Source organism: Triturus cristatus, chromosome 5_1, assembly GCF_964204655.1.
Source record: "Triturus cristatus chromosome 5_1, aTriCri1.1, whole genome shotgun sequence".
In the NCBI taxonomy this organism is placed as follows: Eukaryota; Metazoa; Chordata; class Amphibia; order Caudata; family Salamandridae; genus Triturus; species Triturus cristatus.
The window spans coordinates 213,920,064-213,944,971 of NC_140587.1; the positions used below are offsets into that span (position 1 = coordinate 213,920,064).

The 24,908-nt window shown below is 48.2% G+C and overlaps 1 protein-coding gene across 2 annotated transcripts in view; it reads right to left on the bottom strand.

Moving 5' to 3' along the window:
- DENND3 (DENN domain containing 3) overlaps positions 1-24,908 on the bottom strand; it is a 757,020-nt gene that overhangs the window by 520,783 nt on the left and 211,329 nt on the right. For both annotated transcript variants that reach the window (XM_085604830.1, XM_085604832.1), the window contains exon 3: positions 5,248-5,363. In XM_085604830.1, the coding sequence (XP_085460956.1) occupies positions 5,248-5,363 (116 nt within the window). The remainder of the gene's footprint in view (positions 1-5,247; positions 5,364-24,908) is intronic.

Consider the following 24,908-nt stretch of genomic DNA (forward strand, 5'->3'; position numbering starts at 1 on the left):
GATCTTCGTCTCTTTCTTTTAAGTTTCTTCGATTTAATATTCTTTTTCTCAGAATGTATTTCACAGTCTTCAAAGTGGTTCCCAAGCCAACACGTGTTTCGTCGCCTTTAGTAGTTTTTTACATGCGACTTGTTCACGGCTAGGTACAAATTGATATGGTAATTCACATTAGTTTATATGTTATTACAAGATGCAAACATTTGTAAACAACGTAAACAAATGTGCTCCCAGGGTAGGTGTAAGTACTATGGGTAGATTTATCCATAGGTGGTATCACAAGGCTATAGTGTACTATCAAACACCGTGAGGTAAGGTGAGTACTAGCCTTATCATATCCGTTGGTGATTGTCAGAACTTCTACAGAACTTGCGTGTGAGTGACATATGTGAGACAATCATATATATGCTGGAACTTCATTCCAGTCAAAATTTAATCAGGTATCGCATGCGGTATGAACAGTCCATTAAGTCAGAAAACACAATATGTACGCTGGCTATTATCGTAAAGAAAGTACTATGAATAGAAATAGAACGTGTGCCAAATGGAAGGAGCAGGTGAGGCAAATAAAACAACTGACCTGAACACTGTTTTATATGCAAAATCTGTAATAAATGTAATCAAGATAAGAAACATTGTCGCTATTAGTAACTATATAAAAGGACAATTTCGTAAAATGCTGGAGTAGTGGACGAATTATTGTCCATATTCATATACATACGTCCAGTATGACGATAATTCCAGGTCATACAATCATACGGCGAGGTAGGGGGAGGTTAAAGAATTTCTTCAGGGTGAGACGCTTTCCAATCTCAGCTGTGCTCGGAATTTGAGCACCCCGTCTAAAACAAAGAGATAGATTGTCTCAGTATTGCCAACGGGCAACAGAACTGGTCTGTCTGTCAGAAATTTCACTTCTGCGGCAATCACGAGGTGAGCTATGCATATATTAGTGTGACCCGTTACGTATCGTCTATGTTCAATATTAGAACATCTAGTCTTAAAAACCCGAGAGATGTAGAGTATGATCTTAACATGCAGACAGTATGATGCTGGTCTGCCCATAATATCACTTGCTATTAACGTAAATAAAAATATGGTCTCAGCATACACGAGTATATTCTCGGTCTGCCCATGCAATCATTTGTTCTTAAAGAGGGAACACAAGAAAAATAAAATACTTAATCGCTTCATTCCAAAGTTATCTATGCTCAGTCAGAAAGAATCACCGTTAGAAACAAATAAATATCCTTGTGTCCTCACTATCTAGCTTGTAATCTGTAAACGTATTTACTCTTGGTAAAGAGTAAAAGGTTATGGTAAAATGACAACGCGTGCCCCGTTATTCGTTCTCCTCTTACCTCTGGGTATACGAAGTGTGTCTTCCCCCAACCGCGTCTGGCTCCAAATCAGAGTTGTAGGTGTACGTTTACTCGGCAAGTATATGCACGAGTAGGAGGTCACGTGACCGGAAGTCGGTCAGGTGCGAAAAGCATACGACCGAAAACCACAGGCGCCATATTTAAGAAGGTTATGTCTAGGTAGTATGGAATGGGTGAATATCTCTCCATATTCTATGTTAGTACTATACAAATAAATAAGACGCGGTAAAATCATGTTTTTCAACATTCAAATCCCGATATGAGTGCGAGTGACGTTATCACATTAGTAACCGATTTGTTAAATCGGTAGAATATATTGCATTATGCGTTCGCGTCGTAACAGGAAGGACCAAACTAAGAGTATCTAATTGTAATTGTATATTTATTACGAGCGTATTTTAAGCACATATTGATTTGTAAGTTTGGCAGCCATCTTGGGTCAGGACATGCCCAAGATAGTGAAGGAAAAGAAAACTTTATGAAGGGCCCAGAGTGAACAGAAATCAAGACTGCACTGTGTAGGCAGTTACTGAGTGTATATTATAAAAGCGTAAGTATAGGGCCACATGTACACATATCTGTATAACCGAATAGAAATCTGAAACTATTAAAATTAAAGAAGATAAAGCGTACCTGTAGTATTCTGATAAATTGTTTGTCAAGTATCCAAGGAATTTCCTAGACTCAAAGACTGTACATACCGTGATGTGTATAAAATTTATAGTGGCTTACCACATATAATCAATGGTGATTTTTGGTGAATGGGTGAGTGACATCATGAAACATATACTTCGCAGAATTCTCATAGTCTCTTCAATACAACCGTATTTATACAACAACCAAATGTTTTCAAAAGAACAACATCTATGTATTTAAACACTGTCCATTCATCTCAGGAGATGATACAATAATATGACCGTATATAGTATTTGACTTCATTTACCAAGAAAGTAATGCATTTCATCATCAACATTGATCCCTAACTCAGTTGTACGCAATTTCAGTATCCAGGAAGCTTCATTTCTACGAAGCATGAGTTCTCTGTTACCCCCTCTAGGGTTTCTCATGGTTTGCTCTATACCATAGAATGTAAAGTCCCTGTGTACTCCCTGCGAGTGGCATTCCAGGATGTGTGTCGCAATGGGGTATCTTTGATCACCCTGTTTCACTGCCCTCATGTGTTCCCCTATCCTGACACGTAGGGGGCGTATCGTGCTGCCCACATATTTTTTGTTGCACCTGCACTCAATAATATATACAACAAAATTTGTGTTGCAATTGATATTCGTCCTAATCTTGTAACATTTCTCGTTAGGACCCATGAATTCCAATTTCTTGTTGTAAGCCCATTTGCACGCTGAGCAGTGTCCACATCTATGGAAGCCCTCCATATGTGTAGTTAACCAGTTTTTACCAGTAGTGGCTATTGGATAGCTGGGGCTAAGGAGACCTCTAAGGGAGTTCCCTTTTTTATAGGTGATTTCTGGTTTGTTGCCAATAACCCCTGTCATGGTATCGTCTTTTTTAAGGATATGCCAGTGTCTGTTGAGACTTTTAACTAGCACATCCGAAATGTCGTTGTAGTTTGTAATAAATCTTACTTTGTTGTCATCTGTCTTTCTGTTGGTAATATCCCTGAGGGTCGTTTCTCTTTTAATCTTCCTGATCCTAGATTTAGCTTTTTTTAGAATGTTGGTGTTATAACCCCTAGATTTAAAACGTTCAGTCATTTCTTCAGTACATTTTGTAAATTCAGCGTCCAGACTGCAGTTGCGTCTGGCTCTGACAAATTCTCCATAGGGTATCGCATTGATCTGGTGCCTAGGGTGCGCGCTGGTGGCATGTAATATTGCATTGCACGCTGTATCTTTGCGATACAATCTGCTATTAATCTGATTGTTTCCTACATACAATTCTATGTCAAGGAATGTTACTTTCACCTTGCTATGCTCGTGTGTGAATCTGATATTCCATGTATTGTTGTTGAGGTGTTCAACAAATTTCATCAGTGTTTCTTCATCTCCTGTCCAGATCATCAGGCAGTCATAGATATATCTGCCCCAAAAGAGAATAAACTCTGTCCATTCCGATCCATGTTGGCCCCAGATCCACTCCTCCTCAAACCATCCCATGAACAGATTGGCGTATGAAGGAGAGAATCTGGAGCCCATGGCAACTCCCTGTTTTTGACGATACCATTTATCCTTAAACAAAAAAACATTGTTGTCAAGGATAAGTTCTATCATGGTAATCAACATCTCTGTGTGTTCCCATGTGCTTGCAGATCTGGTGCTTAAGATTTTTTTGATCGCTTTCAATCCACATTCTCTTTTGATACTGGTGTAGAGGGCCGTGACATCTAGTGTCACTAGTATCATTTCTGGTCCCCATGTAATGTCCGATAAGAGTCCCAAAATGTGTTTCGTATCCCGTATATATGATGGGAAGTTGCATGCCAGTGGTTTCAAGAAAATGTCGACATATTCTGACATTCTTTCGGTGGGGCCCTCTATCCCTGAAATGATAGGTCTACTCTGAGGGAAGGGAAGGTTTTTATGTATTTTTGGCAGTGTATACAGGCACGGGTATCTTGGTTTATTAACCTGTAGATAGCTATACTCATCATGATCTAGAATACCCATGCCATACCATTGCTTTAGATGTCTATTAATATGTTCTGTCAATTTCCAAATTGGATTGATGGAAAGGTGTTCATAGCACTCCAAGTCTCCCAATTGGGAGAGAATTTGTTTCTCATAGTCTAGGTTGGACATAATGACAATGTTGCCCCCTTTGTCCGCCTCCTTTATAATAATGTTGTCATCAGTTCTTAACTTATGTAATGCTTGTCTCTCCCCATATGTCAGGTTGTCATTCCTTAGACGTGGTGTGCGTTTCTTTAAATCAAATCTGTCTAGATCACTGCTAACAAGTTTGTGGAAAATGTCTATACTATTCCCACTCTGTAAGGTTGGTACCCATTTAGATTTTTCTCTTAGGCCACTCTCCACTCATACATCACTTATCACATTCAGATCACGCATGACAATATCTGCAGTTGTAATTTCATCTTCACAATCTGTTAGTGACAAAAGTAGCCTAGTATCAATGATATCTTGAATAGTTACCGCACTCAGAGGATGTAGTTGCTGATCAATAGTATCTTTTTTATTCATTTCATTCGTAAACATGAAGTGTTTCTTGATTTTCATTTTCCTAATAAATTTGAACAAATCTATTTTCACATCCACCACATCCCCTTGACTCTTGGGACAAAAGTTAAGACCTTTTTTCAGAAGTGTTTCGTCATCGTTTGTTAATATTTTAGTTGACTGTTGTCTGTATTTTATCGTGTAATAACGGTTTCCAATAAAAAAAAAAAAAAAAAAAAAAAAAAAAATGTAATCTGCAATAATACAAATGGCTGCATTTTCTCAAAGCACTGAAACATATCTGCAGTATCGGGCATAGAATACTAAAATGAAGACATTCAAATGCTCCAAGTCTTTATAAGGAGTATACATTTCAATGAATAAATCACGTAATATAAAAAATACACAAGTATCAGGTGTAATATGGCCCTTTACTGCCATCTTGGGGCTCAGGTGACATTTCTAAATCACTCACCCTTCGGTCTTGTGGTTTGTATAGATCACCACACCTCCCAAATAGCAATATAGGCCCAGATTACAGAGTTACATGTATGTATTGAATATATATATATATATATATATATATATCAAAACAAGAATGTACGAAACCTCCAGTTTACAGAAATCCTATATTATTTAGATATTTAGATATACATGCAACAAGTGTATGTAATAACAAGATCATTTGGGAGATATGAAAAACGTATAACCCTTACCTGAACAAGTCTATAGTACTGTGCTACAACCCCATAGGTTCTGTTTCCAAACACGTCAGTGAAAACAAGGAAATGGAAGTGATCTTCTTTTCGTTCAGATGTTAAGGAAAGTCCTCCTTTATAAACAAACAAATAGGATTGTGTCACAGACCAACATTTTCAAATAGTTAAACTGAAGTCAAAGTACATACATATACACACACACACACACAAACACACACACACACACACATATATATATACACATATATATACACACACATATACATACACACACACACACACACACATATATATACACTCATACATATAGATATATAAGGAAAAAGCCAAAGGTTAAAGCTTGTTTATGGAAATCAAGTTTAAACTACACAAACTTTTAAAATTCCTAAGTTAAAAATATAACTTTCATTTACAATTTATCCACCATCTTCAAATTATTATAAGTAGTGGACCTCATTACACAGTCTTTTCAGCTTGCTAACCAGACAACACTTACTATAACTTGACACTCTACTATGCACTGTGTTGTGACAAATGATATCATTTGAGAAGTTATAAGTGTTGTTATGAATGTTATGATTTCACAGGATATACGTGATGTAGTAAGAAATGGAATAAACAGTGAATAATACTTAATGTAGTGTGGCAATTCAGGTGACAAGACAGTTCAGAAGTGCGCAACTTTCAGTAATTTGAAGGTGGTGCGTAAATTATAAATTGAAGTTATAATTATAACTTTACAATTTTTAATGTTTGTGTATTTTAAGTTGGGTTTGTATGGAAGGAATACCTGAGGAACTTCAAACTATAAATTATCTTTAACCTTTGTTTTTTTCATTGTATTGGAATGGGTTTTACTTTTTAATAAAACTGTTTCAAAGCACAGCGTGGAGTGTCATTGATTGGAGTGTAGTGTAGTACAGTACAGTGAAGGAGAGTGTCAGAGTCTAGCGTTGTAGAATGGAGTGTGTATATGTATGTATATATATATATATATTCACTGAAAAAACCATAGGTTTCAGGGGTGTTATAGTTAGCTGGATTTTTCACTTGTACAAAACCATTGAAATTCCCCCGTTATAGTTAGTTCAGCTAACTATAACTCGCGCGCCCGCAATGCACTGCTGATGACGTCACATATTACATCACTCATGACATGGTCAGTGACATCACTCATGACATCACTGATGACATCTCAAATGACATCACTGATGACATCATCCAGTGAATGTCTGTTTTTCTGAAAATTAAATATGTTTTATATATGTATATCTCAAGGTCGATGGAAGAATAAATGGGTATATAAGTGTCTAAATGGATGATTTGTTTTTGAAAAATTGATTGTGTAACTAACTGATTAAGTGTATCATAGTGAATACATGGCTTAGTGAGTAATGTATAAATATGTAAATATCTGTATCAGTCTCTCACTTTGTGTATAAGTGGCTGCATGGGTTGGTGAGTAGCTACATGGGTGTCTATATAGGTTATTAGTTGGTTTTTTGAGTATCAGTCTGAGTGTCTGCATGGTTCGGTGGGGGGTATTACGTAGTGCATAGGTGCATAGAGAGAAATTAAAAACCTTTCCGTCTGAGAACTCTACAGGAGATGTCATAACTGCCTTTGGCAGATTTGAGGAGACGGTTAGAGCAGTAATTAACACCATTATCCCGGAAAAAATATATAAACCACGCATGGCACATAAACAAGAAGTATGGTTTTCTGAAGAACTTAGATCTTTGAAACAAAAAACCAGAAAAAAGGAAAAAATATGGAGACAGTCCCAAAAACCACAGGACAAAGAACAACATAGAACCTCTCTCAAAATATACCATAAGGCCATTCGAATGGCCCGAAAAAAACATATTGCAGCACAATTATCAGCGGCTGGGAAAGACTCTAGGGTATTATATAATATTTTGCAGACTTTTTCCAAGCCTGTGAGACCGCAGAGGTCACGTCACAGGATCTCTGCGATGAGATCTCTACATTTTTTATGAAGAAAATAGACGGGATCTACGACAGGATTATGGCCTCAAATATGAGTGCTGTAGGAGGAAACAACATTATCCCTCACGAGAGTACACGACAGGTACAATCTACTCAGTGCCTCATAAGCTTTCCCCCCATCTCCTTAGAAGAGGTAATCTCTCTGATTGCTCAAATCAAGAGTGGCAGCCCTTTAAACTCCATCCCAGCACGAATTATGCCTATGCTTGCAGACGTTCTGGGACCCCAAATTCAGGACTTGATTAATATCTCTTTGAGTACAGGGATGGTTCCCTTAGATTGGAAAAGGGCTTTGGTAAGACCATTGAGGAAAAACACTGCAATCCCCTGGACGGAACTGTCTAATCTAAGACCCATTTCACTTCTCCCCTTTTTGGGTAAAATAATAGAAAAATTTGTAAACCGACATCTGTCAAATTATATTGAAACAACAGACGGGTTGGACCCCTCCCAGTCAGGTTTTAGACCTAGACACAGCACAGAGACCACCTTGCTGTCTGTCGCGGACGATCTCCACATGTTCCAGGATAAAGGCTATTCTGTTATCCTGGTCCTGTTGGATCTGTCCGCGGCGTTTGATACTGTGTCACATAACATCATGACCACCAGGCTAGCTAACATCGGCTTGGAAGATAAGGCTCTAGCCTGGCTGAGGAGTTTCCTGACTGACCGCACACAAAGGGTCATTTTGGGTACATATCGATCTGAGGAGAGGGAGATCTCCAAGGGGGTGCCACAGGGCTCTTGTTTGAGCCCTACTCTTTTTAACATCTACGTGGCTCCCCTAGCAGGCATCATGAGATCTTATGGCTTTACTCCAGTGTCATACGCGGATGACACCCAACTCCTCTTCCCTTTTAAAACCCTCACGGCCAAAGTTAGAAATGACTTCGCCCAGGGGATGAAAGCAGTGGCCCACTGGATGGCATCTAACTTCCTGCAATGTAATGTGGCAAAGACGGAAGTGATGCTGTTCGGGGAGGCCAAACTCCTGTGGACTCCTGACTGGTGGCCTCAAGACCTTGGCCCAGTCCCTGAACCTAGACAGGTTGTAAGAAATTTAGGGGTCCTTTTGGACCAGGAGCTTTCCCTAAAACACCACGGTAATCAAGTGGTGGGCTCTTGTTTCCACCTTATTGGTTTGTTACGGAGAGTCTTCCCTTTGCTGCCAGATTCAACTAGAAAGACTCTGATACAGGCTTTGGTACAAAGTAGGCTGGATTATTGTAATGGACTACTGCTGGCGGCAAATGAAGGAGTTATCTCCAGATTGCAAGTGGTCCAAAACACTGCTGCCCGCCTTGTTCTAAACCGGCCTCCCCGCACTCCCTCTAAACCCTTACTCAGTAAGCTACATTGGTTATCTATCAAACAGAGGGTGAAGTTTAAAATCTGCTGTACTATACATAAATGCCTACATGGGAGAGGCCCTGCATATCTATCTAAGAAATTTTGCCCCTACATACCCAGCCGCTCTCTGAGATCCAGTGAGCAGGCTCTGTTATGTATACCAAGGGCAAAAAAGGCAAGACAGGGAGACAGAGCCCTATCAATTGCTGGTCCTACTTTATGGAACAGTCTCCCTACATCTTTGCGACTATGTGACGATCACTTTCCCTTCAGGAGACAGTTAAAAACCTTCCTATTTCAGAATTAATAAGATATATTGTCCGACTCTCTTCTTCTGTTTGCAATATGGTAGTCTAATGGCGCGGAGATACTCCTTCGGGAGTCGAGTCCAGCGCGATACAAACCCATAAATAAATAAAATAAATAAATAAATGAATGAGTGACTCACTGTATGTGTTGAAGACAGCATGTGTGCAGGACTGTATGGGTGGATGAGTGGGTGGATGAGGGTGTGTTAGTGAGTGATAGACTGTCCAAATAGTGTCTTTATGAGTAACTACATATGTTTTAAACTAGTATATGTGACTATTGGTGTATATAAGTGAGTATATGTGAGAGTGAGAGATTGAAAGAGTTCCTGTATGAATAAGTATGTGTTTTTATAAGTGATTGTTTAAAAGACTAAGTATGTGTAAGTTTCCGTAGAAGTAAGTGTGGTGGTGTGTGTATAAATGTATATGCAAGTAAATGTATGTTTGATTCTTTATTAGCATGAGTGACTATGTGTGTGAGTAACTCTATGGATGAGTGGCATTGTGTAACAGGATGTATAGGTGTATGAGTACATATGATGAGTGAGTACATGTATGAGTGACTGTATAGGACTGTTGGTGAATGAGTGGATGTGTATGTGGATCTTAGAATTACTGAAGAGGTTGTTGTAACTGGTATTGGTATGTCCATTGTTTTGAAAATTTTAGTCTCTATTTTTGAATGTGTGTATCAAAGGTTATATTAGGGTGAGAGGAGGTCTGCCACTCTATCACAAGGATGATGTCATCAGTGATGTCATTTGAGATGTCATCAGTGATGTCACTGACCAGGTCATGATTGATGTAATATGTGACGTCATCAGCAGTGCATTGCGGGCGCGCGAGTTATAGTTAGCTGAACTAACTATAACGGGGGAATTTCAATGGTTTTGTACAAGTGAAAAGTCCAGCTAACTATAACACCCCTGAAACCTATGGTTTTTTCAGTGAATTTCTGAGGTTTTTTAAATGCTAATTCCTAACTATGCCTACAGAGATAGGACATGTGAAGAAAGAAGAAAAAATGCACAGAAAGAAAAAAAAAAATGCAGAGAGAAGCAACAGAAGTCCTCAAAGACGAAGAAAAGTGCAGGAAGAAGGATAACGTGCAGAAAGAACAAAAAGAAGAGCAGAAAGAATCCTTGTTGCAAAATCATCCTGTACCCTCAACTTTTTCAGACGGATACTGGTGGTAACTGAGTCTACCCTACCTTCGAGCTGGCGTCTGGACAGGGCAGGTTTCCAGTGCCGTCACCTGAGCAACCCCCCTAGATGGTGTGGGCCTCCTACGCCGCTTTTAACTCAAGGAGTAATACCAACTCTTTTTAGATCTAGTGCAAAGGGGGCACAACAAACTCCTTGTCACACACTACCTGTTTAGGAGACACTTTACCTCCCCCCCCGTTGCCTAGTGAGAGGGTGATTATTACCCCTCCCACTACACATAGTCTGGGCACCTCTCCCACGCTTTTCACCTCTACTGGTCCTGATGAAACGCCAGGGATCATTTTGACCACTTAAAGGCACGAAACATGTCGACCATTTGACCTTTTTCTCTAGTTACCGCAGACACATTACGTCTTGGAAAGTAACAATCTCTTCACGTTTTTATTGTACCAAGGGTACCTCTTTATTAAAATACCCTCCTAGGTAACCCTTAGGTATTTTTATCCTTGCACACACTTCCCTCACCACAGAACTTGGTACTCTCCCTCCACATACCCGCATGCACCCATCGGCAGCTCTCTAAAAGATCTCCGCTAAAGAGACCCTTCGGGGGACCCGTAGGGCATTGCACCGCCGGCCCGACGAGGAGCACAGCCCGATGATGAAGCATGACATCCCTCGGGGTGTGTGAGGGCAACAAGAGACACCCTTGCTGTCTCCCCCCATCCGAAGTACCTCACCCTTGACCATAGACCCATAGATCTACCTTGTTTCTTTTTTCTTTCTCCTTGTTGTGGTTTGGTCTCGGTTGACTCTCAACCATACCGACCCTGGAACAGTGCCTTCTAGTGATTACCCCATTGTCTTTTCGGAGCATAGGCACTGGACCATTAACCAGCTCCTGGTCCCCCCCCTCTCTACATTTTTGGTACGGTAACTGAGTCTGACTAACCAGTCCTAGAGCCAGTGCTATGTTAAAAGACACTCAGAATACAGTGAAAACATCTACATACACTAGGGAACACTATGCGTTGGGGTCCTCCTGTGATTAGCATGACCTCCTATGTAAGCCCCTAGTATACAATAGGGCAGGGGGATTAAAACTACCTCTTAAAACAGGCCACAGGGCGTTTTTGCACACGTTAACTCAGGCCCCGTCCCCTCCCTTCACCACTGTGTAAACACGCCCTGTGTCCGTTTTTAGTTGGGAGATTAAGTTCATTTGAATCCTGAGGGTCCCTAGGGTCCAACTAGCCCACTAGGTACCTCCAGTAAGTGCCACAGAGCTGCGTTGCAGAGAGGTGTAAAAAGTGGCACAGCCTGGAACACCTCTCTGCAATGCAGCTCAGTGGCGCTTACTGGAAGCACTTGGTGGGCTAGTTAGCCCCCAGGGGCCCTCAGTATTGAAGGGAAATTATATACCCAATTTAAAACGTGCCATAGTGCGTGTTTGCACACGTCACCTCAGGTCCCGTCCCCTCCCTTCACCACTGTGTAAACGCGCCCTGTGGCTGTTCTAAGTTGAGAGATTAAGTCCCCTTGAATCCTAAGGGTCCCTAGGGTCAAACTAGACCACTAGGTACCTCCAGTAAGCGCCACAGAGCTGCGTTGCAGAGAGGTGTAAAAAGGGGCTTGGCCTCAGAACACCTGTCTGCAGCGCAGCTCCCTGGCGCATACTGGAGATGCCTGTTGGGCTAGTTGGCCCTCAGGGACCCTCAGTATTGAAGAGGAATTAATTCCCCAACTTACAACTCGCCAGGGGGCGCGTTTGCAGAGTGCTGCAAGGAGGGAGCGTGGCCTCCGGCACGATGCCAGTCTTTTATTTATTTAAAATTTTTAAGAAGGGGGGCTGTGTGGTTCCCCTTCCTATTCTAATTTATTGGCCCTGATGACCCCATCCCCCAGGGCCTGTCTCCTAATTATATTTTTTTGACCCCAATCCCCAGGGCCGGCCACTGTTTTTTATTATTTTTAAAACATATATATATTTATAGACACACCTAGGACATGCTGGACAAACCGTACGTACCTATCACCATGACGATTTGAGTGATATTCATTAAACAGCGACTATGCATACAATGAATCCACGTGGAATGTATTTACACCACTAGTGAAGCTCTGACATGTCTGATGCCCTACCGTGCCTAATCCCGGTAGACACCCTTGTCATTGATTTATACAAACATGGGTAGCTATTGACGGGCACATTTAATACACATGCACACCAAGCCATTCAAAGGGGATTCGACAAAAATTCGACCTAAACTATGCAAGAAACCACCCTCACGGTTAATAAAACACACATCCACTGCCGGATGTGTAATACTTTTTATTTTACTCTCTGGAAAGGGGACGAACATCACTTGAGAGTCACAGCGCGCTCCTGGCAGAGCCCAATGCTGTGTGACACCCATTATTGCCTGCCGAGTGCCACACACCTCTGTGTTGTATTCCACCAGCTAGTGCATATGCTACGACACTCTCTAGCCCATGTGCACTGTAACACCACCCCGTGAATATGTCATGCCAAACTTGTCTTCGCACGGGTTATATTGCCCCATCTAACGTGCCTTCCTCTATGCCTATGTTATAACGCACAGTGCTATGCCATACGTATTACAATCTAGGATCCATATCTTTGTCACAGTGCATATGCAACGTTACACTCCCCAGCACATATTTTATATTACGACTTTAGAGACCAGTTAGGTTACACAACACTGCCCTGTGCATATTACACTCCAAGGCGCACATCGCATAGCACGCGCTAGTGCCTGTGCTATCTCGCGCTCTCCAATGAATCTGTCATTGCGCACAATGTATTGCATATTATATTTCACGCCTGGTTCATCTTATATCACACTTTTTGGTGCATAGTTTATACCATACACTATATCTAGTATTCATTTTCAATCGTGCTCTCAGGACTATGTTCTATATAACACTGTGTTCACCTACCCTTTTCACGGGCATTACATTTTGCGATAGGGGGGTGGAGGGTCAGGGGGTGTTTCTGCCAAGTGAGCCCGGAGTCACAGTCACAAACGTCCTCTTCTTCCTGAATAAAAGTGAGATTATGCTGCATACTTGTTCATATTTTAAGTAGTTCGCACAGACACACGTTTTAAAAACAATAAAGTTCCTAATACCCGCCTTCTCTGAACAGTTAGCTTGCTGCCTCATCCCCCTCCTCCCTATCCTCTGTTGTGTGAATCCTAGGACTAGCCTCCTCCCTCCTGCCATGCATGGTCTGATGTGCTGCCACTGCCCTCAATTTAGTATGATGTACCAGTCCCCTCCTCCTGCCCTCCATTGCCCAATTATATGCCCCATCATTGACCTCCTGCTTAAACTCTGTGCTTAGCTTGCTGCCCCTATTCTCCTTCCCCCTGCCCTCTGATGTCTTTGTGCATGCCCCTGCTCCATCCTTTTTGCCCACCATGTTCCATGGACCTGCCACTCCTATCTACTCTGAGTGTTCTGTTGAGCCGCCACTCCCCTCCCACCTGCCTAGCATTGTCAGATGACTGTAACCTGTCCCTGCCACCTCCACCCTGCCTGTCCACATGCCATGCCCCTATCCTCTTCCTCCTGTCCTACATGGTCCATTGTACTGCCACACCCTTCTGCCCTCCCTGGTCTGTTGTGCTGCAACTGCTCCTCCTGCCTGCCCCGTGCGGTCTGTTGTGAGGCCCCTTCCCCTGAACTTTCTTGTCTGTGCACAGGTCCTGACCCTCCCTTCTATCCTCCATCGTCCTTTGTGCATGCCCCTGCACCCTCCTTCTTGCCCATCATAGCCATTGTGCTGCCACTAACCCTCCCACTTGCGATGCATGGTCTTCTGTGCTGCCATGGCCCCTCCCACCTTCCCTGTGTGGTCAGTTAGCTGCCCCTGACCCCCTCCCACCTTCCCTCCATGGTCTATGTGTATGCCATCACAGTCTCACTGTTGCTCTTCATGGTGTCTTGATTCTAGTGCCCATCCTGCCTGACCTCCATGGCTATCTTGCTGCTCCTGCCCTGCCCCCTTGCCCCCAGCCCTCTGTTTACATGTGCAGACCCCTACTCCCTCCTTCCTGGCTTGTCTGTTCCATTGTAATGCCCCTGATCCGTCCCTCCTGCCCTTTATGGTCTGTTATGCTGCAGCTTTCTCTCCTATCTGTCCATTATGGTCAGCTAGCTACCATTGCCTCCTGCACCTCTGTTCTCTGTTGTCCATGTGCATGGTCCTGTCCCCTCCCTCTTGCTTTCTATGGATTGTTGTGCTGCACTCCCGTCCCGCATGCCCTGTGTGGTGTATTGTGCTGCTGCAAACCCTGATGCCTGCCCTGCAGGGTCAGTTTGGTGCACCTCTCCATGTCCCTCCTGTCCTCTGTTATCCAAGTCCATGTCCCTACCCCATTTCCTTCCATGATCCAATGTACCATACTTGCGAACATTTTGAACTTGGTAAGAGGGAGATTTTGAAAAAAAACTGGGGTATTGATTTTCCCCTTTGAGTTACATTGAAAAAGAGGAGATTGTAGACAGGAGACAGATCAAATAAAGCCCATTTGAGCTTAAAAACATTGGACGTTTCCTGGCTGAATCGGGTCTGTTGGCATGTATGGTTGTACTACCATTGCCTCTTCCTTCTGCCCACAATGGTCTATTACATTGCCACAGCCTCTCTTGCAAGTCCTGTATTGTTGGTTTGTTGCCCCTGCCCCCCTTTCCACTGCCCTCCATAGTCTTTTGTGCTGCCACGGCCCTTCCTGCCTGCTCAGTGTGGTTAAATTGTTGCCTTTGCACCCTCCTACCTGCCTTCAATTTTCAGAGTCCGTGCCCCTGGCCTCTGCCTCTCAACAGTATCCTAATGAACAACTAGATTGCTAACATTCTATATTTATTACAAAAGTGTGGAACGCCTGACGTCATCTTGATGTAATCAAAACTGTAATACCCAGAGCATTTCCTTTAGAAATTACATATATGAGAGGGTCTTATTGGCATCAAAATTATGGTTAGTGCTCTAAAAGACTAAAACAAGGACATATTTTCTGAGTTTTCAAATAGCGACAAAGCACTTTTAAATTATTTGTTATCTTTATGTTTTTTTATCCAGTTGACCACTTGATTAAATGTTGCACTTAGGGGAGAGGATGTGGTGTTACTTCCAGAACTGCAGACTTTGCAACTGGGGAACCAGGTTGGAGTTTCTGCTTCAGCTCGACATTCTGTGATTCTGGTCAAATCACTTAGTCTCCCCCATGTCTACTACCAAAAGGAATTTGTTCTTGTGTGATGTAACCAATGCTCATGTAAAGCACTCCAATACCTGACAAGTCTGCACTATATAACACTGCAAAAACACAAAATAATAAGTGTTTTGCACACTTCTGTCATTGGGCTATATTTGGGCTACATCTGGGTGATTTTGGGCTACATTTGGGCTCTTTTGTCTCCGGTGGCCATCTTGGGAGATTTATTTGTTATGAAGTTTCCTAATTTCCTCATGTACTGCAGTCTCCTCTGTAGGAAATGCTTTCAGTTTTTTACTTTGATTCCATCATGAAGGTATTCAGATATGTCACACATTTGCCATAAATTCTGAAAGTTAGCACTCTAGTTGCTCATTAAATCACTGTAGTAAAACTACTGTTCACCATGGAAGTCTGCTCCTGGTATTAAAAGTGCATGTTTCAGTCTGCATGTCAGAATTTTTTAATGAAATAGAAGAGGATTTGAGAAGTCACTCAAAATGTGCCCTCATTTTCTTTCTTCAGCATCAATCATAATTTCTATGGCAAAATGAACCCCCTCATTGTGTTCCTTTTTAAATTAAATTTTTTAAGTGTTACCAGTTTATTCCAATCAAGATGGCTTCAGGTGTGCCATGGGGGCGTGGCCAGCCGGGCAACATGGCGGACGCGAGCGACTGAGGCTCCGACCGTTACCTCCCGGACATCCTGTAAATTATCCTGAGGAGGGAGCGGATCGTGGTCGCTGGAAGCGGACCCGAAGCGGGGCAGTGCGGAGCAGCTGATGCGGCCCCGCGAGCGGCAACTGAGGGGCGCTGTGGCCCAGCGGAGCTCGAGTGGCGAGGAGGCGCGCTGCGGCCTGTGAGGCGGGGCCTGCTGCGAGGCCCGGAGGGGACGCCGTGAGACGGAGCGGAAGATGGCGCTGGCAGTGAGGTTGATCCCCTGGCGGCTGTGGACTCTTGGCGGCTTGGAGCTGCTGACTCCGGTGACCGCGGACTGTTGGGGGTCCTGGCGGGTGCTGAGGAGCTGCGGACACGTGAGGTGGAGCGTGGTGCCCGGACCCTGCAGGCCGCGAGATCACCACGCATCACGGAAAGCGGTGGAGGACTGCGGGGAGGCGACCGCCCGGCGGGGCCAGTAATCGGGGAGCCACGGGACCCGAGTAGCGAGACGTGAAGGGCTGTGCTGGGCGCCTGCAGCGGTGAGTCCAGAGGCCGGAGTGCGTGGGAGCAAGCGGCGTGAGGTGGAGGGTCCCGAGCCGAAGTGGCCTGTGCGGCGGAGTCTACGCTGGGGCGGCTGGGAGAGGACAGTTGCCGCGCGGGAGGACCCAGAGGCAGCGGAACGGGCACTAAGGCCTGGGGCTGACGCCCTCCCGCGAGAGGCGCCGCACTGAGAGTGGCCGGAGCGGCGGACGGCGCGCTGGCCGTTGAGGGGGCAGCCTGGAGCGATACTTTGAAGAGGCGAGACGCTCACGCCCGGGGCACTGGACGCTGAGCCGTCGGGAGCGTGACCCCGGCTGTGGGACTGGCTGGTGTATCTACTGGGGCCAGCAGGGGCCTAGACTGACCGCCGGCTACCTGGAGCGCTGGTGCGGGAGTGCGGAGCCCTGAGGGGAACTGGAGGACTGCTGCCGGTTGGGCCCGTCCTGCCGGGGCCGGTTGCCGTTTAGGACTGTGGCAGGGCCCCTGATCCTTCCCCCCCCACTGACTTCGGCCTGGCGGCTGGGCCTCGGGGTCTGACTAGGGGCCGGGCGCCGGAGTGGAGCGGGGGGCCGGCGTGGCTTGGAGGGCCCGCGGCGGGTCGCGTACGCGGTGCCTGGCAACGACCTGTGAATGCCGACCGCTCAACAATACGCGATGGGCCGACTACGTGACAAGACGCAGCAGGGTCAGCTACGGGCCGGGACTGCAGACCCCGCGCAGAGTCGGCCGGGGGGGGGGGGGGGGGGGGGGGGGGGACGCGGAGTCGCAAGCGGCGGCCCTCTCAACCAAGATGGATACCATGCTAGCGGCAGTGGAGAGGCTCGGCGCCACCCTGGACCAGACGCGGGCGTCCCTGGAAACGAGGATGGACAAGGTCACGTCTGATTTCACCCTCCTCCATGCTGACCACCGCAAGCTGGCCGAGAGAGTGGAGTCGCACGGCCAGGCGCTCAAAGAACTACAACCTACCGCGCGGAGCCATGGCGCGGCGTTGCAGGATGTACTGGACCGGGTCCACGCGCTCGAGGACAGGGTTGACTATGCGGAAGGACGCTCGAGACGCAACAACATCCGCGCGGTGGGTCTCCCGGAGGGAAGGCACCCAGAGCAGTAGGTTGAGACCTGGCTGAGGGGCCTCCTGCCCCCGGGGGTGCTGTCTCAACACTTCGTGGTGGAAAGGGCGCACAGAGTGCCGGCGCAGAGACCCCGGCCGGGGGCCCGGCCCAGACCGTTCCTCTTCAAGCTCCTCAACTACCGGGACAGGGACGCGATCCTCGGCGAAACTCGAAGAACTGGTGAACCGACCGTGGGCAGTAGCCGAGTTATGCTCTTTCCTGACTACACCGCAGCCGTCCAGCGGCGACGCAGCAACTACATGGCGGTGAAGCGCCAGCTGCGAGAGTTGGCTCTCCCTTACTCCCTGCTGTTCCCAGCCCGCCTGCGAGTAGTGGCAAAAGAAGGGGCCCGCTTCTTCGACTCCCCGGAGGACGTGTGGGACTGGCTGGAGGAGTCGGGACAATGGACAGGGGCGAGACCTGCTGGTTCGGAGGTTGACGGCCGCCCGGGGAGGCGATCTAGGAGACGAGGGCACCGAGGGGCGCGGCGGCAGGCGCAGCTGGGACCGGTGGCACCTAGCCCAGAGAGGATCCGGATGGAGCGGCAGGGGGCGCTGGAGGCGGTGGCGACGCTTGGGACGCCGCCCGCCAGTGACCGACTGGACGCCTGCACGCCCAGTGGGGCGGGAGCGAGTGGGGCGTCGTCCCCGTCCACAGTGGTCTCGGAGGACTTGCTCCTGCCAGTGGTGACCCCGCAGACGGCGGACCTGATTGCGTGACCAGATGGCGAGATACCGAAGGTTTGATAACAGTTGCGGGCACTGCCCTGGAGTCACGAGGCGGCCTTGGGGCTGTACTGGTCGGATCCGGGACCCTGGACCCACTTGGGGGGCAGAGGGCCCAGAACTGAAAGAGCCTGGCCCTGCGGGGGTGGGCTGGGTGATATATGTGCTTCCCCTAATATTGCATCTGTGGCAGCCTCCCACGGGGGGCTCGCATTGGACCTACACGACGGTTCAGCTCCGGACCTGATTCTGCTCCTTATTCTTCCAGTTGGGATGGGGGAAGGGTATTGGTCCCAGAGGTTGCTATGATTGCACGAACCCCATTTGTTATCACACTACAATAGCCTAATATTACTTGGCGTTACTGGAGGTTTGGACGGATGCCCCGTTGGGAATACGCCCTGATTGTTATACTGTTCATGTTGGTTCTATTGTTTATCTGGCAGCGCGTTAACATGCTCCCCCCTGACTGCGGTCCCCCCCTCTCCCTGGTGGGGGCGCCCTGGCCCCAGTCCGGCTTGCTCATCTTGACTTGTAATGGCACACACTAATATTGTGACCTGGAACATACGGGGCATGCACACACCGTCCAAGCGCTACGCCATCTTCTCCTATCTGCAGCGGCACTCAGTCGGGATTGCCCTCCTACAGGAGACGCACATGTCCTCGACGGAACTGGGTAGGCTTTCTAGGCGCTGGAGGGGACACACGTACGGCACTGTTTATTCGGCGGGGCACGCTCATCTGGGTGCGAGCAGGAGTTCCTTTCGTCTGCACGGAGGTGGTAGTGGACCGGGAGGGGAGGTACACCTTAGTGCGGGGGAAGTTGAACGGTCAAGAGCTGTTGCTAGGCTCGCTGTATGCGCCCAACGTGGACCAGGCCTCTTTCTTGGCGCGATTGACGCAGCTCCTACACCCTTATGCTGGGCTCCCCTGGCTGCTGGGAGGGGATTTTAACATGGTACTAGACGTCCAGTTGGACCGATCCTTCCCACCCCTCCGCGCCACGGCGGTGGAATCTAACGCCCGGGCATTGGGAGATTGGCTCACGCACTGGTCGCTGCAGGACTTGTGGGGTACGCTTCACCCGACGGACCGGCTGTACTCCTACTACTCGGCGGTCCATGATCTCCATGTGCGACTGGACAGGGTAGTGGGGACCCAATCGTTGCTCCCGCTTATCGAACAGTCGGAATTTCTGGGGCGGACGCATTCCGACCACAACCCCCTATGGCTCCGGATCTGCTGGGTGGCGGACAGCCCGCCGGTGCCCACCTGGCGACTTCAGCCGAGCGCTCTGGAGGACCCGGAGTTCCGTTCCTCCCTTGGTACGGCCGTCCTGGCCTACTTTGACGCCAACGAGGGGACGGCGAGCAGTGCCTTGGTGGAGTGGGACGCCCACAAGGTGGCCATCCGGGGGCACTGCCTGGGGGCCCAGTGGAACATACGAAAGGCCCTATCGGACTCCCTGGTGCGCCTCTAAAACGACCTCCTGCAATATGAGAGGGAAGGAGAAGGAGGGGGCAGGCACTCGCGCAGCCTGGAGGATCTCCGCGGGCAACACGCGGAGCTCCTGGAGCGGCTCCGCTGTCATAATTATGCGGCGCACACCGCCAGAACACACGCCAGGGCGGATAGGGCGGGCCGCCTGTTGGCCTGGATCATCCGGCAGGAGGATCGCAAGACCCCGATCGGAGCAATCTGTGGGGAGGACGGAGTGTTGGTACACACACAGCGGGCAATACACCGGGCCTTCGTAGGCCACTACAAACGCTTGTACGCGGCTCAAGGGACGGGCCCCCGGCAACTTCTCGGGGAGTTCCTCGCTTCCATTCACCTACCCGTGGCTACCAGGGAGCACAACGTGGCACTCAGTGGCCCCCTTTCCCTGGAGGAAATCGGGGAGGCGATCCAATCGTTAGCGACGGGCAAAACTCCGGGACCGGATGGATTGCCCGCGGAATACTATAAGGCATACCGCGAGACCCTGGTGCCGCTGCTGCGCGAACTTTACAGCAAATCGCTGGAAGAGGGGTCGCTCCCACCCTCCATGCGGGAGGCGTTCCTAGTCTCCCTACCTAAGCCGGACCGAGATCCCACGGCCCTGGGCTCCTACCGCCCTCTGGCGATGCTCAACGTCGACTACAAAATACTGGCGAAGGCCCTGGCGGAGCGGTTAGCGCCAGTGGTCCCGCACCTGGTGCACCCCGACCAGAATGGGTTTGTCCCAGCGAGGTCCACGTCGCTCAATCTCAGACGATACTTTAGGGTGGCCGGTGAGGCAGTGCACAGATGGCCCAGAGCGGGGTGCCTCCTCCTCGACTTGGAGAAGGCGTTTGATTGCCTGGAGTGGGGATATCTGTCCACGGTGCTGTTGCAGTACGGACTGGATGGGGACTTCCTCCGGATGGTTGATCTACTCTACAGGAACCCCACGGTCCGTGTTCGGTTGGGCCCCCATGTCTCGGAGGTGGTGCCGGTGGGCCGGGGCACCAGACAGGGATGTCCCTTGTCCCCGCTGCTGTTCGCCCTGGCGATGGAGCCCTTGGCGGAGGCTCTGAGGACGACCCTGGGCGATGGTATACCACTGGGAGACGCGGTTCACCAGGTGTCGCTTTACGCGGACGATCTGCTGGTGTACGTTAGAGACGTAGGTAGTATGCCGGAGCGCCTGGCCCCACTCCTGCGCTCATTTGCCACTATTTCGGGGCTTCGCGTAAACGCGGGTAAATCTTGTCTATACGCTTTCAGCGAGGAGACTGCGGACCCGGGTTACAGCCTGAATGGCACGCCGGTACAGTGGAGGGGCGGTACCTTCCGATACCTGGGGATACACATTTACCGATGCCCAATTGACTTGTTTGATGGCAACTTGGGGAGGGCGGTCACGGCGCTTGGGTCGCAGGTGGCCTTCTGGAATACGCTTCCGCTAACCACCACGGGCAGGGTGGCGCTCGCCAAAATGGTCATGCTCCCCCGTCTACTGTAATACTTTGTCAACCTGCCACTGTACGTCCCGCCCGCCTTCTTTGGCAGGCTCAACCGGATGCTGCGGGATTTTGCTGGGGCAACGCCAGGCACAGGTTGGCGCTAGCAAAGCTTTTCCTCCCGACGGACGGGGGTGGGCTGGCGGCGCCCTGCTTTGAGCATTACTACCTGGCGGCACAGCTGCAATGGATTGCCCGCTGGTTGGCCGACAGGGGCAGGGATGACACAGCCACGGGGGCTGCCCCCTACTCGCTAGAGCGTGTGACCGGGCTTTTCCACCTCTTGGCCGCGGTGGCGGGGCCGATGCTGCTCCTCCTGGCAGTGGCGCACAGGTGCTTTAAGAGGGCCTTGTACCTCACGCGTGCGGTGGTGCCATACGCGCCGGCGATACCCCTAGAGGGTTCTCCTGGAGGTGGGGGGGGTGCTCGCGGCCCCCGTGCTGAGCTGAGGTGCTGAGGTGGGCGGCGGACGTGCACACGCTGGGGGACCTGTACAGGGATGGTGAGCTGATCCCGTACGAGACCTTGGTGTCGGAGGACGGGCTCCCACCCGGCGGATTCCTCTTGCACCGCTCACTACTGGCGAGCCTGACCGGCAAATGGGGGAGCATGGCCACAGAGCCTGCCCAACATCTGACCATGTAATATCTGCATGTCATGGGACGGGGCGGGCACTTGGTCCGCTGGTTTGCCGCCTTGTTGCGAGAGCACACGGCGGTTGATCTGGGCCCACTCCGTGGCAAGTGGGAGCTGGACCTGGGACGGCCGCTGACGGACAGGGAGTGGGAGAGGGTGCTCAGGAGCCCAGTGCGTATCCCCCGCAATCTGCGGTTTCGCCAAATTCAGCTGTTCATAGTCCACAGGGCCTACCTCACACCTGAGCTGATTAACAGGTACTTTCACCGCGTGGATGCGCTCTGCCCTCGGTGCCGCGAGCTGGGGGCGGGGCTGCTACACATGCTGTGGAGCTGCCCTGTGCTGCACGCCTATTGGAGGGCGGTTAGTGGGCAGATGCAGGGGAGTGTGGGGCGCAGCGTTCCCTTTGACTGACCCGAACACATCTTACACCAATTTACCAGATCGCCCAAAGACAAGGTAGTGTCCAGATTCCTGGACCTGGGGCTCGTGGTGGCGAAGCGCCTCATTACCAGGAGATGGAAGGCGCCCGACCCGCCGCACGCGAGGGCCTGGAGTTCATCGTTTCAGGCATGGGCCAGAGCGGAGGGGACGGCCATCCGCAGGGAGGACACACTGGGGCTGCGGAGGGAGCCCATGGCGGACCGCTGGGAACAGTTGCTTGCTGAGTTCCGGGCTCGGTGGGGGAGGGTACCACAGGCGACAGAGGTGAGGCCAGGCAAGATGGCAATGGCGCAAGCGGCGGCGCAGTGTAGGCAGCCTCGCTGGCGAAACAGTATAGCCCCCATTGTCATAGGTCCACTGGTAAGGCGGTAGGGAACACTTGGGGATATCTGCGCCCATTAAGGCTTGGAGGGGTGCCCCTGGAGTTGGAGAGGGGGGTCGGGGGCGGGCTGGGGGTGGGAGCACACCATACACGTCAATGTACACGCTGCCTTTGTTATGGGTTCTTTCCTTTGTATTGCATGTAACCTTTTTGATTATATCGACGCCTCAGTTGCATAGGCGAGTTTAGTTTTCCTGTACGGCTCCATGGCTGGTGGGTGGTGGGGTTGGCCCCTTCCTACGAAATGACATCTGAACTCCTAAGGGTGAAGAGACTGGGCCCCAGGAGGGCGGTGGCGGGCGCGCTAGCAGACGCCAGGCTGTCCCCCCACCCCCCCCCCCCCCGGCAGTTGGCATGATTTACCAGCATGTATAAGTTTCTGACTCGATGTCTGCGAAATGTGATGCCGTATGATATGCTCATGTATTGTGATCTAAAAACTTAATAAAATAGATTTGCTAAAAAAAGATGGCTTCAGGTGTGCCATACTTTTGTCATAATAAAGACAGTAAGCGCTCTAGTTGTTTTTAAGAACACTCTGGGACATTCTGTCATTGGGCTATACTTGGCTACATCTGGGTGATATTTGGGCTACATTTGGGCTCTTTTTTATCTGGTGGCCATCTTGGGAGACTTATTTGTTATGAAGTTTCCTAATTTCCTCATTTACTGCAGTCTCCTCAGTAGGAAATACTTTCAGTTTTTTACTTTGATTCAATCAAGAAGGCATTCAGATGTGTCACACATTTGCCATAAATTCAGAATGTTATCACTCTTTTTGCTCATTAGATCACTGTAGTAAAGCTACTGCTCACCAGGGAAAACTGCTGCTGGTATTGAAAGTGCATGTTTCAGTCTGCATGTCAGAATTTTTTAATGAAATAAAAGAGGATTTCAGAAGTCAAAATGTGCCCTAGTTTTTCTTTCTGCAGCACTAATCATACTTGTTATGGAAAAATGAACCCCCTCATTTTGTTCCTTTTTAAATTAAATGTTTTAAGAGTTACCACTTGAATCCAAGCAAGATGGCTTCAGGTGTGCCATACGTTTATCATAAGTAGGACTGTTAGCGCTCTAGTTGTTCTTTGGAACACTCTGGGAAGCTGCAGTAGAACACAAAGGAATCAACTGACAGTCTCTGCCCTTGTTGGATGTACATGTTTTACTGAGAATGTCAGACTTCATTCTCACATGACTGAGAAAGATAATGTGAATTCACAGAAAATGAGCTCTCAGTTTAGCTTATAGATCACCTTCCAAACCTTTGTGGGAAAAGCATGAGAAAATATTTTTCTCTCAATCATGATATCCCAGCAGAAGGCTTTTTCACATGGTGAAATCACCTTAGAACATACCACAATTCCTAAAATGAGTATGGTACCATCAACAAATGATTTATATTGTAACTAAAGTCTTAAAACCTTCTATTAACTGCAATGCTTTTTAATGAGGTGCTATCATGTATATTGGTCCCAAGATGGCTGCCAACACTTCTTGGATGAAGTGCTGACAGCCAATCAGATCTCAGGATGAGATGGGTGGTTAGGCTCCGCCCACATACATATATGATTTTACTTTTGATTTTCTAAGAAACTACTGAACAGATTGACACCAGACCTGCAAAAGGCACTTCCCTGAGCTGAGGACTACCTCTCTGGCAAATTTCAAGTAATTCTGTTCAGCCGTTCGGGCTGTACCTTGGACTAAATGTCCCTATGGAAAATTGCCTGGGGAAAACGCGTTTTGGGACCACCCTTTTTTCTCAGCCCCCGCTTGACGAATCCCCCCGAGACTTTCAGGGTAGGAGCGGAGCGCCCCACCTATTTTGAACATTTTGTGAGGATTCGCCAACCGTCGCCAAAGTTATTCCAAATAGAATGTTGCAGATTTCCTATGGAAACACGGTTATAACTATCTACTGGCGACCGCCAGTAGATTATATATATATATATATATATATATATATATATATTTATATATATATATACACACATACATACATACATATCCACATTTACATATACATATATACACACACACACACACACACACACACACACACACACACCTATTTATTTATTAACTT